Raw genomic sequence first — 14,958 nt, 5'->3', positions numbered from 1 at the left:
AGGTGATGCAATGTAAGAATACTTTCAGAAATAGAAGGGTTAATAGTTTAATACAAAACAACGTAAATGAAGAAAAGAGAAATGTAAATCCCATCAATATTTGGTGTGACCTTTAACCTTTGCCCCCCATCAGTTCTCCTCGGTACTTGCAGACAGTTTTTGGCAGAACTGAGCAGGGAGGTTGGTCCGGCCGCCATCTTGGAGAACTAAGCCCAGATCTTCTGTGGATGTCGCTTGCTCCCATCCGTCTGTCTCTTCATGTCATCCCAGACAGACTGGATGATGATGAGATCAGGGCTCTATCTGTGGGGGCTGGATCATCAATCATTCTCAGGCTTGGTTCACATATGCTGATGTGTTCCATCCGTAAGGGTCCGCATGAGGACCCCTATGGACAGAACACAAGCGCAACTGCAAGCGCTGTGCAGTTCAAGCGCACAGGCTCTATAAACTATAATGGGGTCCGTGTGCTTGAACTGCACAGTGCTTGTGTTCCCTCCATAGGGGGTCCTCGTGGACTCTTACGGACGGAACACATCAGCATATGTGAACCGGGCATTAGTCTATGTTCACATCTCCGTCCTGGGCTTTCAAGTGAATTCATGGAGAGCCGGACCGCTAAAACAACGGTTACCCATGGACACCATTGTTCAGAACTTTTCTCTCTGCTGATTTCTAGTAGTTTGTTATGTGATGTGAACTTAGCCTTACTTTGCAGCATTTTCCACACCTGCCTAATACTTTTGCACGGTACTGTACATATTGAGCTCACAGCACGAGGTTGGTATATATGGGATTCATAGGATTTATTTTTATTTTTGCTGTTGGGATTAATCAGGAAATGAATATTGGGAAAATCCCGTGTTGTGGCGTCTGACGTCAGGAGGTGACAGCTCTGGGCTCTGCATTGTCGCCGCTAATAATCAGCAAACATCACATTTACTTCTTGGTATTTCCGTGTTATCGTTTGGCTTTGTGTCCTGGAGAAGAAGAATGGAAGGATTCTGCATTTCGTCTCCCTGGCGGCCGCTCTATTCTTACAGCTGCAGTTCTCAGTCCAGGTTCCTCAGTAAGTTCTGCCAGGTACTGCCAGGCATAGCTCAAGAGTGCCAAGGTCAATGCACCCCAGGAATGTCACTTATTATATCACCCTAACAAAGTCATTGGACCAAAAATCCCGACAATGAGAAGCAGTGACAATATACATTCACCAGCTTCACTGCGAGTCACATCCTCAGTGCAGCTGACATGGCTCCCGACTGTCCCCAGGACACAGATAGAGCTAAATACAGCCACGCCAGTCACTCTGTGGTACTGGTTGTCAGAGGCAGGTGCAATGCAGTGATGTCATTGCACCTATTGTATCAGGCCACAGATAGCAAAGGAGCCTGGCAGCCTGATCCTCATCGGTCGTGGAGTGGTGGCGGACACCGGACGGAGTCAGGGGAGTATGGTTATTTTATATATATTATTCACCTTCCCCGGCCTCCTGGCAGAAATCTGTAATTTCTGGACAACCCCCTTTAAGCCAAGACTCTAACCCTGCCCAGGCTTGCCAACCTCTATGGCCCCATACAGTATAAGGGTGTGTTCACACGATGTAACGTGCCGCGTGATCTGGTACGTATACGGCGTGTGAGAGTTTGCGCGCCGTAAATGCTCCCATTGATTTCAATGGGAGTTAGGATAGTATACGCTGTATTATTTTGCAGCCGTGATTTTGCAAAATCACGCGGCACGTTACATCATGTGAACACACCCTAAGGGTGCATTCACACTGAGTAAACGCTAGCTTATTCTGAACGTAAAACACGTTCAGAATAAGCGGCGTCTAAAGCAGCTCCATTCATTTCTATGGGAGCGGGGATACGAGCGCTCCCCATAGAAATGAATGGGCTGCTTCTTTCACTCCGTGCAGTCCCATTGAAGTGAATGGGGAGTGCCGGCGTGTACGCTCCGGCATGAGCAGAGCTTGCCGTACACGCCGGCACTCCCCATTCACTTCAATGGGACTGCACGGAGTGAAAGAAGCAGCCCATTCATTTCTATGGGGAGCGCTCGTATCCCCGCTCCCATAGAAATGAATGGAGCTGCTTTAGACGCCGCTTATTCTGAACGTGTTTTACGTTCAGAATAAGCTAGCGTTTACTCAGTGTGAATGCACCCTAAAGCTTCATTAGTCCCTTGACTCAGTATGTGCTAATCCCTTAGTGCCCCACACTGTACACAGCCCTCTAAGCACACTCACACTGTATACAGCCCTCTAAGCACACTCACACTGTATACAGCCCTCTAAGCACACTCACACTGTATACAGCCCTCTAAGCACACTCACACTGTATACAGCCCTCTAAGCACACTCACACTGTACACAGCCCTCTAAGCACACTCACACTGTATACAGCCCTCTAAGCACACTCACACTGTATACAGCCCTCTAAGCACACTCACACTGTACACAGCCCTCTAAGCACACTCACACTGTATACAGCCCTCTAAGCACACTCACACTGTATACAGCCCTCTAAGCACACTCACACTGTACACAGCCCTCTAAGCACACTCACACTGTATACAGCCCTCTAAGCACACTCACACAGTATACAGCCCTCTAAGCACACTCACACTGTATACAGCCCTCTAAGCACACTCACACTGTATACAGCCCTCTAAGCACACTCACACTGTATACAGCCCTCTAAGCACACTCACACTGTATACAGCCCTCTAAGCACACTCACACTGTATACAGCCCTCTAAGCACACTCACACTGTATACAGCCCTCTAAGCACACTCACACTGTATACAGCCCTCTAAGCACACTCACACTGTATACAGCCCTCTAAGCACACTCACACTGTATACAGCCCTCTAAGCACACTCACACTGTATACAGCCCTCTAAGCACACTCACACTGTACACAGCCCTCTAAGCACACTCACACTGTATACAGCCCTCTAAGCACACTCACACTGTATACCATTATTCATTTATTTAGATTACTTATATAGTGCCATCATATTCCGCCTTACAGACACTGACAGTCACTGTCCCATATAGGGCTCACAATCTACAGTCCCTATCAGTATGTCTATGGAGCGTGGGTGGAAACCCTCAAAAACACAGGGAGAACATACAAACTGCTTGCAGATGTGTCCTTGGCAGGATTCAAACCCAGGACTCCAGTGCTGCTCTGCAACCCCAGTAAATTGCCCCCAGTGCCCCCTTGCAGTGTAACACCAGGTTATGCCCCCACATATCTAATGCCTCCTCCATGTCCCAGGCACACTATACTGCCCCACTGCGGTCTATGGCTGTAGGTGACCCTGCAGAGGCGCCATGTGCGCCCCCATGCACTGAGCTCCCCCTAGTGGTGGCCGCAGGCAATCACAATCACATCATTCTAGTCACTAGAACAGAGCGCTCCGCCCGCATCAACTAATCACAGCGCCGCCCTCCTGGTGTGAAGGAGTAATGTCAGTGACTAGTGGCGATCACCCTCCGTAACAGACAGGGCGGGGCGGGAGGAGCAGCAGCCTCGGAGGTCTCCCCTTACCCCCGGCCCTCTCCCTCCTCTCTCTCCCGGCTTCTCCCTCCCCGGCTGGACTTGTTTTGCTCCAGTTCCGGCTTCCCGGCATCCCCGCGGTGACGTCAGCAGTCAGTAAAGATGGCGGCGGACAGTGATGTGAGTACCCGGCAGCGGCTCTGACATCTGTCACTGTCCTGTCATATGGAAACTGACTCTATTACATGGGGGCGGTATATATGTATACTGTGCGGCCTGCCGGGGACAGGGCTGTATGTACCCTGTGTATACTGTACAGCCTGTACGTATATGATGTATATATGTCCTGTGTGTATTGTACAGCCTGTATGTATGTGATGTATATATACCCTGTGTATACTGTACAGCCTGTACGTATATGATGTATACTCTATATATACTGTACAGCCTGTATGTATGTGATGTATACTCTGTATATACTGTACAGTCTGTAGGTATATGATGTGTGCCTTGTATATACTGTGCAGTCTCTCTCTATATATGTAATCTGCATATACTGTATGTCCTGTATATATATGAAGTATACCCTGTATATACTGTACAGCCTGTATGTATGTATGTGGTGTGCCTTGTATATATATTGTACAGTCTCTGGTGTGTGCCCTGTATATACTATGCAGTCTGTATGTAAATCATGTGTACTCTGTATATACTGTGCAGTGTCTATGATGTGTAGTCCCTCTATATACTGTACAGCCTGTATGTATATGATATGTACTCTGTATATACTGTGAAGTCTGTATGTATATGATGTGATACCTTCTTTGTACATCCTGTTTATATATGGCCTATACCTGTTTATATACTACTGTATATAGTCTATATGTACTGGTGTATCCTCTCTGCTCCTATAACCAATATATACGCTCCCTATTACAGCCTGTTATATACTGTATACAGTATATACTGTAGTGTATATATCCCCTCCGCTCCTATAACCAGTATATATTCTCTATTGCAGCCTGTTATATACTGTATAGTCTATATATCCCCTCTGCTCCTATAACCAGTATATACTCTCTATTACAGCCTGTTATATACTGTATAGTGTATATGTCCCCTCTGCTCCTATAACCAGTATATATTCTCTATTGCAGCCTGTTATATACTGTATAGTCTATATGTCCCCTCTGCTCCTATAACCAGTATATATTCTCTATTGCAGCCTGTTATATACTGTATAGTGTATATGTCCCCTCTGCTCCTATAACCAGTATATATTCTCTATTACAGCCTGTTATATACTGTATAGTGTATATGTCCCCTCTGCTCCTATAACCAGTATATACTCTCTATTACAGCCTGTTATATACTGTATAGTCTATATGTTCCCTCTGCTCCTATAACCAGTATATACTCTCTATTACAGCCTGTTATATACTGTATAGTCTATATGTCCCCTCTGCTCCTATAACCAGTATATATTCTGTATTGCAGCCTGTTATATACTGTATAGTGTATATGTCCCCTCTGCTCCTATAACCAGTATATATTCTCTATTACAGCCTGTTATATACTGTTTAGTCTATATGTTCCCTCTGCTCCTATAACCAGTATATATTCTGTATTGCAGCCTGTTATATACTGTATAGTGTATATGTCCTCTCTGCTCCTATAACCAGTATATATTCTGTATTGCAGCCTGTTATATACTGTATAGTGTATATGTCCCCTCTGCTCCTATAACCAGTATATACTCTCTATTACAGCCTGTTATATACTGTATAGTGTATATGTTCCCTCTGCTCCTATAACCAGTATATATTCTGTATTGCAGCCTGTTATATACTGTATAGTGTATATGTCCCCTCTGCTCCTATAACCAGTATATACTCTCTATTACAGCCTGTTATATACTGTATAGTCTATATGTTCCCTCTGCTCCTATAACCAGTATATATTCTGTATTGCAGCCTTATATACTGTATAGTCTATATGTTCCCTCTGCTCCTATAACCAGTATATATTCTGTATTGCAGCCTTATATACTGTATAGTGTATATGTCCCCTCTGCTCCTATAACCAGTATATACTCTCTATTACAGCCTGTTATATACTGTATAGTCTATATGTTCCCTCTGCTCCTATAACCAGTATATATTCTGTATTGCAGCCTGTTATATACTGTATAGTGTATATGTCCTCTCTGCTCCTATAACCAGTATATATTCTGTATTGCAGCCTGTTATATACTGTATAGTGTATATGTCCCCTCTGCTCCTATAACCAGTATATATTCTGTATTGCAGCCTGTTATATACTGTATAGTGTATATGTCCCCTCTGCTCCTATAACCAGTATATATTCTCTATTACAGCCTGTTATATACTGTATAGTCTATATGTCCCCTCTGCTCCTATAACCAGTATATATTCTGTATTGCAGCCTGTTATATACTGTATAGTGTATATGTCCCCTCTGCTCCTATAACCAGTATATATTCTCTATTACAGCCTGTTATATACTGTATAGTCTATATGTTCCCTCTGCTCCTATAACCAGTATATATTCTGTATTGCAGCCTTATATACTGTATAGTCTATATGTTCCCTCTGCTCCTATAACCAGTATATATTCTGTATTGCAGCCTTATATACTGTATAGTGTATATGTCCCCTCTGCTCCTATAACCAGTATATACTCTCTATTACAGCCTGTTATATACTGTATAGTCTATATGTCCCCTCTGCTCCTATAACCAGTATATATTCTGTATTGCAGCCTGTTATATACTGTATAGTGTATATGTCCCCTCTGCTCCTATAACCAGTATATATTCTCTATTACAGCCTGTTATATACTGTTTAGTCTATATGTTCCCTCTGCTCCTATAACCAGTATATATTCTGTATTGCAGCCTTATATACTGTATAGTCTATATGTTCCCTCTGCTCCTATAACCAGTATATATTCTGTATTGCAGCCTTATATACTGTATAGTGTATATGTCCCCTCTGCTCCTATAACCAGTATATACTCTCTATTACAGCCTGTTATATACTGTATAGTCTATATGTTCCCTCTGCTCCTATAACCAGTATATATTCTGTATTGCAGCCTGTTATATACTGTATAGTGTATATGTCCCCTCTGCTCCTATAACCAGTATATATTCTGTATTGCAGCCTGTTATATACTGTATAGTGTATATGTCCCCTCTGCTCCTATAACCAGTATATATTCTCTATTGCAGCCTGTTATATACTGTATAGTGTATATGTCCCCTCTGCTCCTATAACCAGTATATATTCTGTATTGCAGCCTGTTATATACTGTATAGTGTATATGTCCCCTCTGCTCCTATAACCAGTATATATTCTGTATTGCAGCCTGTTATATACTGTATAGTCTATATGTTCCCTCTGCTCCTATAACCAGTATATATTCTGTATTGCAGCCTGTTATATACTGTATAGTGTATATGTCCCCTCTGCTCCTATAACCAGTATATATTCTCTATTGCAGCCTGTTATATACTGTATAGTGTATATGTCCCCTCTGCTCCTATAACCAGTATATACTCTCTATTACAGCCTGTTATATACTGTATAGTCTATATGTCCCCTCTGCTCCTATAACCAGTATATATTCTGTATTGCAGCCTGAGTCTGAGGTCTTTGAGATCACTGACTTCACCACGGCCTCAGAATGGGAGAGGTAAGTCCTCGCTGCCGTCCGTCTCCATTGTACTCGTCAGGCCTTGACTTGCCCCCTGGTATAAGGACACTTCAGCTGCCCTCATGGCTTGATATACTGGGACTTGTAGTTCCCCCATCACATAGAAGCCACTGCACATTTTCTGACTTGTTGTATTTCTTGCCCCCTTTGCTTCACCTTCCTGCTACTTTCTTTTCGGTTGGCAGTCGCCTCTTTCTATTAATATTTCTACACCCCTGTCACATCCAGTCTGTGTCGGCTCCTCATCATCCCTAGGATCTCTGCTTGCTGTTAGCTAATGGGAATAGTCTTGGTTACGTTCAGCCGTACAGACCTAAATCTTCTCACAGCTGGGGATTTGCTACCATTACATATAGACAACATTTCAGCTAAATCAGTTCTCTCTACTATCCTGAGAGTTTGTTACAGTGTATCAGTGCAGGTATAATGTATCAGCCTGGAGTCCGGGCTCTTATACTCACAGAGCATCGTGTGAACTAGATGTAGCAGAGTTGGACGATTTGTGTAGTACACCGCAGAGTAGAACTAGTGATGTAGTAGGGTGATCACAGACCTAAAGAAGACCGGACACAGGGTGACAACTTGTGTATTTAGATGGCACCCCACTGCCTGAGCTGTGGTGGAATCAGTCCAGCAGGGTTATTAGGGATTGCAGATCACGGTGATAACCTGATGCTCGGTGCAGATAGACCCAGCGGGAGACATTTCCAGAAGTCAGGTATCTGTGCAGCTGGACATCCCCTTCTGCTTACACTTATCGCATCTGTATATCTCACTTTCCTCCGTCATCACAGGTTCATTTCCAAAGTTGAAGAAGTCCTGAATGACTGGAAGCTGATTGGAATATCGCCCAAAAAGACCCCAGAGAAGGTGCGTCAGTGTGACATGGCCCCTGTAACACACCAACACTGCTGCAAAGTCACTCGTACGAGATTATTTACAGGTTGTACGGCCATATTTTATCTAAAGGAACACTCCAGCATAGGCTCTATTGCAGCTATGGGTGGACCTATAGATTGATGTCATCCCTGCAGAGACTGTATACTGCCACCCCTGATTTATGGATACACTACGCTCGATAGTCAGGATGCGACACATACAGCTCAGCACTGCAGCATGTCAGGAGCTTGTATTTTCCCTGGCACTAAGGCTAATATGTCCGCCTCAGAACGAAAAAAAAACAAACAACAACCAGGAACTTAATATTAAAGTTTCCCTTTTACTTTCTAACATTTGTCTCTGACAACACCAAATATACTATTACTAGCAGTACCCGCATCCGCGGCAGCGTTCCCGATTTGCACGACTCACCTGCAGCGCGGGCCCCCCCATTGCGTTCCCTTTCCAACCCAACCCCCCGACCCCCTTTCCACCACCACCCCATCCCCCTTTAAAGGAAACCCCCGCGACCCGCACCCCACACGTCAGACTTGTAATACTTTTTCATCCCATGATTTATAAGGAAACTGAACGAGATGGACAAGTGACACATGTGGACCCAGCCATAATGAAATCCAGGTCCGCCCATCTCATTTCCTAAATAGCAGTTCCCTTATCTACATTCGTTCTCACTATGGCTCCTGATAATCCAGCATGGGGTCCACGCACCCCTCGTCTACCCCGGCCCATCCACCACAGACTACTATAGGAGCTCACACTGTTCTCTGTCTTGCAGGGAGAGTATACATCCGGTGTGTGGGAAGAAAAAGGAGATGAAGTTTTATTTGCTGATTTCAAATTTTGCATAAAACACCATTATTTTGTACAAGACTCCGGCGAAAGAGAAGAGAAACACAATGAAGTGGAAGGTGAGCTGTATATAAATGTATAGATTGTGTATACTAGGCTGTACGAGACGCTGTATACAGTATGTGCTGATGTGTGGTTAGTACTGGGAAGGGGGCACAAACTTTCAGTTAGAGTGCGGATATGCTAGCTGGTGTAATGTGGACTAGATAAGTCTAGAGCGCCACCTGCTGGTAGCTTTTGGTATAACACTCATCCTATAAGATCTTTGGACCAATGTCAAATTTGCTGAGATCCCTTTATCCAGAAGGGAAGGCCACGTAATAATAGATGATTAGATATTCACACGGATGTCATTATTGGCAGCCGCTCCCTTCTTGGCATCCGTACAACCAGCGAGGATTAGATTGTGCAATATCTGAGATTCCTGCATGGCCTGTGATACTGCCTGAGAGTCTGCGGAAAATTCTGGATATGTTACATGCCGATTTTAATGTATCAGTGGACTAAAATCTGTAGCCTGTCAGTGTGAATGTGTCCTAAAAGTGACTGGCAGCCTATAAGGCTCCTCCTTGGGCGTTGCAGGGTCTGACTAGGTGATAGAGGGAGCTATACAAGAAATGTGAACCTCATCCTGTATGCTGAAAACTGGTGGGGTTGCATTGCCAAATTTCCCCCAGTCTCCTGCTTTACAGGTGTTTCCTAGTAAATCTCCCCGTGCACATCGTCTTTGTCTGATTTTCTTCATCTTTTGTGTTTCCCCCAGACACACTCCCCGTCTGTATGCAGGACCTGCTGTGCACCAACAATGACTTCCCTCCCATCGCTCACTGCCTGGTCCGATGGTAAGTACACACTCTGTATACCCGCACACTTAAATATAGCAGCCTTGATCATGTGCAGGTAAATCTAAAGGGGTCGTCCAACAAACAGCGCTTATCCCGTATCCACAGGATAGATGTTATGTGTCTGATCTCAAGGAGGCGCCACTGGCCCAAGAACAGGGATCAGATTCCCCCATTTGCACATGTTCAGTTCAATTTTATGGAATTACTGAAGGTAGACGAATACAGAATTTCTTCTTGCTAACAGGAGCAGCGGTGGACATGTGCTAGACCACTGATCTGTTATTAACCCCTCATGTTCTGTAATTTAAGCTGATAGCGGCATACAAGGGCAAAAACAAAGGACCGGTTCCCCTTGATCGGCTCCTGAAAATTCAATGTGATGCAATCTAGACATCCTAGGAACTGACAGCAGTCACCACTAGAGGGGGGATTACAGTATACAGCTGTATACATTGTCTTCAGTAATGTCACAGTGCAGTAAGCTCCCTCTAGTGGTGAATTTACATACAGCTCATTCATTACAGGATTATCTTTTACACTTGAGAAAGGGCTTCTAGCCCGAAACACGTAGCGTTTTATTGGCATATAAAGTGTTAACTGATCCCTGATCCACGAGTCCTGCGGATTTTGTGCGCACATCGTCCAGAGTTTTCCTCCACCCCCACGGGCTTTCCACCTAGACTCTATAAAAAGGCTGCCAGAGGCTACTTTTGGGTAGTGTAACTCTTGGTGCTCCTTTAAGAAAATATGGTTCATTAATAAGAAGTAAATAAAACAGGTGAACTATCAATCCTATGAGGAGCTGCACTCCATGGTGGATATCCTCAATGGCTGGGGTTAGTCCTTACATTATTTGTCTGAATTTCATGATTTTTGTAAGATTTTAGTTGCCTCTTTGATAACAGAAATGGATTTTGCAGAAGAGATTCCTTTCCATTCCTATTGAATCCGCTCCTGGCTTTGGCTTGGGCAGAGGAGGGTGGGGGGAGAGCCTTGCAAAAGACTGTACCAGAAAGAGCAACTCAAACTCATTGTGTTTCTTCAGCCTCAGGGTTTGTTCACATAAGGCCAAGGTGGTTTTACCTTCAAATTGGCATGATTTTCCAAATTGTAACTGGTCACTGGTTTTTTAGGTTAAACTGCTTTTCACCTGTTAAAACACACGGTCAATAACAATAAATTTGGGAACCAATCCAATTTTTGGTAGGTGCTAGAAGCAGCTCCGCACATCGTGGGGGGCCAGCTAGGCCCTCCCCACTGTGATCAGGTATTTATGGCCTATCCTTAGCACACCTTACCCCTGCACACCTCCTTTAAACCCATCATTTTGATCAACCTTCTTCTTCCTATATAATATACTAGCAGTACCTGCGGCAGCGTTCCCGCTTTGCACGACCCACCTGCAGCACGGGCCCATTGCGTCCCCTTTCCGCCTCCCCCCTGCCCCCTGTGCCTAGTGTCCTGGTGTGCATGGGGTCTGTAGGCCATGCATACTTTGCTAGGGGAAGACGGAGGTTTGGGGAAGTGTGTCCCAGTCACTCCTTTTCCCGTCCCTGCGGACTTATCTCTCCAGGCCGGGCGGTGGGCTCGACCGATGGCTGCCTGCTTTGTACTCCGCATATGCAACGCCTTGTTCTTCCTGTCGCTCGGTGGCTGGCTTGAGCCTCTATAGCTCCGCCCCCTCTCTAGCGCACATTGTCCATCGACCCGCCCTGCACGTGACGCAAACCTATCGGAGGCCAGCCGAAAGAGCCGAGCTGACGTCATTTCAGGTCCTGCAGCGGAGCCAGAGCAGACGTTTGCCAGTAACGTTTGAGATTTCGGGGGCTGGAGCGGTATAGCAAGTAGCCTATCTTTCCTTCCGGTGGCCATCTAGGTGTGTGTGAAATCTCACGCCAATCCGTTCAGCCGTTTGGCCGTCATTGAGGAACAAAGATCCAAACACACAAACTTTAATATTAGCAGGATTAGAGCGCCATCTAGTAGTGAGTAGGAGAACAGCGCTCCACAAACCTTCCTTGCATAGAGAATAGAGAAATGTCCCTTAGATTGTTCCATATGCCTTGTGTCTGTCCCTGAAATTATCATCCATCTCCCCTCTAAAACTACCTGAGGCGATGCGTCATCCCTGCCCGCGGCTGTACTGTATAATTGAGTCTGGGTACACGCGGCGGGTTATGCAGCAGGTCATTTGGTAAATTACGTCTCATTAGTTTTGGTAATTGACAGTTGTTGTCTCCTGTTACACCGGCGATGGAAACCTTCCTAATAATTCCTGCTGCACCCCTCCTTGTCCCAAATAAAGCACAGTCCATTATACCGTGCCCCGCACCCCATGCCCCATGTATTATACTGAGGTGCGTGACCCTAGGGATTTGGGACTCCTGTATGCATTATATTATATTATAGCTCAGGGCAAGAGCGGGTGATATGGATTCAGCATTAGGAGCCATGTCCAAGCGATTTTGTGTCATGAGGCCAGAAATTTGGTTGGGGCTGGTGGGGAACAAATCATTTTTATTGATATAGCGCCAACCTATTCCATAACACTTTACAAATCATAGGGCTCCTGTACAGACTAGATGACACATTGCAGGGTGATATATTTATGATAGGTGAGATTAACCCATCCACTTCTAGGCAAAAACTGGGTTTTCCGGGTTTTACATATTAATAACCTATCCTTAGGTCTGACACCAATTAGATTCTCTTCACTGAATACCAAGCACAGCACCATATCGATTGCAAGGGCTGTGGTTGGTATTGCAGCTCAGTCTCATTCACTTGAATGGGACTGAACTGTTTGTGTAATATGTGAATAATAAACATGGCACAGGGGACATGTTACAGATCAGGGATTGCTGCTCTCTGGGAACATCTTCAGGTCTGGCTGACTCCGGCCATCCGTGTATTACATCGTCGGCCAATCATCTGATTGGCTGTCATGTAGTACCACATTTCTCCTGCAGTGGCCGCTATAGGAGAGTGACTATCGCTATCGCTTTTTAGTGCTTTGGGATCTGCATTCGGATAGGTATTGTCTCTGATAGGACCTTTCCTTGCTCTGACATTTACCAGATCAACATTTGGTTACCGGTATGTTTCTGTAAAACTCAGACATCGTTGCAATTCTTATGATCGTCCGCAGCTTTCTCCTTTCCTTTACGGTTGCAATAACCTTAGCGCAAATTGTGGATGACCAAAAATTGCCAAAGAGAACATTCAGAATGTGTAGTACTGGCTTCTGACCTGCAGGTGGCAGTGTTTAATATGTTTCTTCCGTCCATTGACATGACAGGCTGGCAGGGATTGTAGGCAGCTTCTTACTCCAGAGACGCTTCATGACCCTTTTACACGACATGTCCACTTTTATGACCCTGGACGTAACCGTCGCAGACAATCCGTGTAACCTATATGGGATTGCTAAAAGCCAACACCTTCCCCGTGAGATCGCAGCTAGCCACCCAAAAATCACTATTTCCTGAAATCCAGTGCTGTAATGATCTAATCTCTCCGCATCTCGCTATAAGAACTGGGCCAGTATGATTAATGAGGCCGACGGCGCGAGCTGCCTCCGAGGCAGGATGACATCGCCACCGCCGCCGTTAATTAGTATTATGCATCTTTTCCAGGTACGGCCTGCGTGAGTTTGTAGTCATTTCTCCAGCTGCTAATGATGCCGTTATCAGTGAATCCAAGTGCAATCTGCTCCTCAGCTCTGTGTCTATCGCCCTTGGAAATACCGGCTGGTGAGTACTAATACAAGTCACATTAATAAGCCTCCCAGCAGCCGCTCGCACATTGACTTTTATTAGTCGCTTACGTGTAGGTGACTGATCTTACCTGCTGCTCTATGGCTTTGAGTTATGCGCTATCTTCTGAGGATACGGGGCCATTCACACACTATAATAACTGACCCTAATCTTATAAGTTATGGTTTTATGCGAAAAGTGTAAGAAAGATCATCTGCACCGGGTAAAAATCTTTCTGGACATCTATATAGTTAAGCTAAGCTGCAGTGTAAAGCATGAGGGAGGGACTGAGCGTCTTTTGGGGAGACAGTAGGTTGTCATAGAAACAGATATAACTAAGGAATGCTTGGCAGGAAGCCGCAAGACAGAGAGGGCTTTAATAACTATTTAAAGGGGTTGTCCACAATTGTTTTTGGACCAACTTAAAATATCTGATTGGTGGGAGCTGATATTCAGCCCCCGTACAGATCAGCTGTTTAGAGGGACTTTGATCTGTATGCTATACAGTGCACAGAGCCAGAAGCAGTTGGCTCTATGCCCTATATAGTGACTGAACCCTTGTACTACAGCTCCGCTATCATTGACGCCAGTGTGAGCTGATCTGCAGTACCGGCATCCAGCCACTGTATAGGGAACGGCGCCAACTGCTTCTGGCTCAGGGTACTGTATAGTACACAGAGCGGAGAACTCTCCAAACAGCTGGTCCATGCGGTGCTGGGTGTAGGCTTCATTAGGTGGACCATGTCAGAGGAAAGGAAGGAGCCAAGATGGCCGACAGCTCATAAATGGAACATCAACTACAAACGGTATACACAAGAGCCTCTACATTACCCTTTCATAAAGGCTTGTGTAGGCAAAGGAAACAAAATCCTGGCATGATTTTTCAAAAAAAAAACATTCTGGATTTCTGCATCCACCACTAGGGGAGCTCAGGCACTTACTGCATACGGTCTATGCATTGATTACAATAATAAAGCAGTCACTTCCATCCAGTTGCCCTTTTAACTGTGCGGGAGGTTTGGAGCAGTGTAAAAAAAAAATTGGAAGAAGGACATAAAGATAAATTAAGAAATGAGTCTGCTTGGAATAAGAGGCCTTAAAATGGTGAGCATTTACCTAGAGGAAATTAACATTAAAGCGGTTTTTCAGCCTCGTGGGTTTTTGTTCTATCCACAGGAGAGGTTAACAGTATCCGATGAGTGGGTTTCTGACACCCAGACCCTGTGCTGATCAGCTGATCTAGCCATGTCCTGGTGTTGGAAGCGACTGCATAGGACAGGGCAGGGAGTCGCTGTGCTCCTGTTGAAGTAATAGGCTCTGCCCAGTATATAACTGTATATAACAATGGTGCTGGGGACTGCAGCGCT

General features: G+C 45.1%; 1 protein-coding gene across 3 annotated transcripts in view; it reads left to right on the top strand.

Moving 5' to 3' along the window:
• Positions 1 to 3,628: 3,628 nt before the first annotated feature.
• RAB3GAP1 (RAB3 GTPase activating protein catalytic subunit 1) overlaps positions 3,629 to 14,958 on the top strand; it is a 58,854-nt gene continuing 47,524 nt past the window's right edge. For all 3 annotated transcript variants that reach the window (XR_012717357.1, XM_075284557.1, XM_075284558.1), the window contains exons 1-6: positions 3,629 to 3,687; positions 7,169 to 7,224; positions 8,040 to 8,115; positions 8,921 to 9,053; positions 9,758 to 9,836; positions 13,472 to 13,588. Coding sequence is in view for 2 of the 3 variants with exons in the window: in XM_075284557.1 (XP_075140658.1) it covers positions 3,670 to 3,687; positions 7,169 to 7,224; positions 8,040 to 8,115; positions 8,921 to 9,053; positions 9,758 to 9,836; positions 13,472 to 13,588 (479 nt within the window). In the remaining variant the exon portion in view is untranslated. The remainder of the gene's footprint in view (positions 3,688 to 7,168; positions 7,225 to 8,039; positions 8,116 to 8,920; positions 9,054 to 9,757; positions 9,837 to 13,471; positions 13,589 to 14,958) is intronic.

This window comes from Leptodactylus fuscus, chromosome 8, assembly GCF_031893055.1.
Source record: "Leptodactylus fuscus isolate aLepFus1 chromosome 8, aLepFus1.hap2, whole genome shotgun sequence".
NCBI classification, from domain to species: Eukaryota; Metazoa; Chordata; class Amphibia; order Anura; family Leptodactylidae; genus Leptodactylus; species Leptodactylus fuscus.
This window is presented reverse-complemented; position numbering and strand designations above follow the sequence as displayed.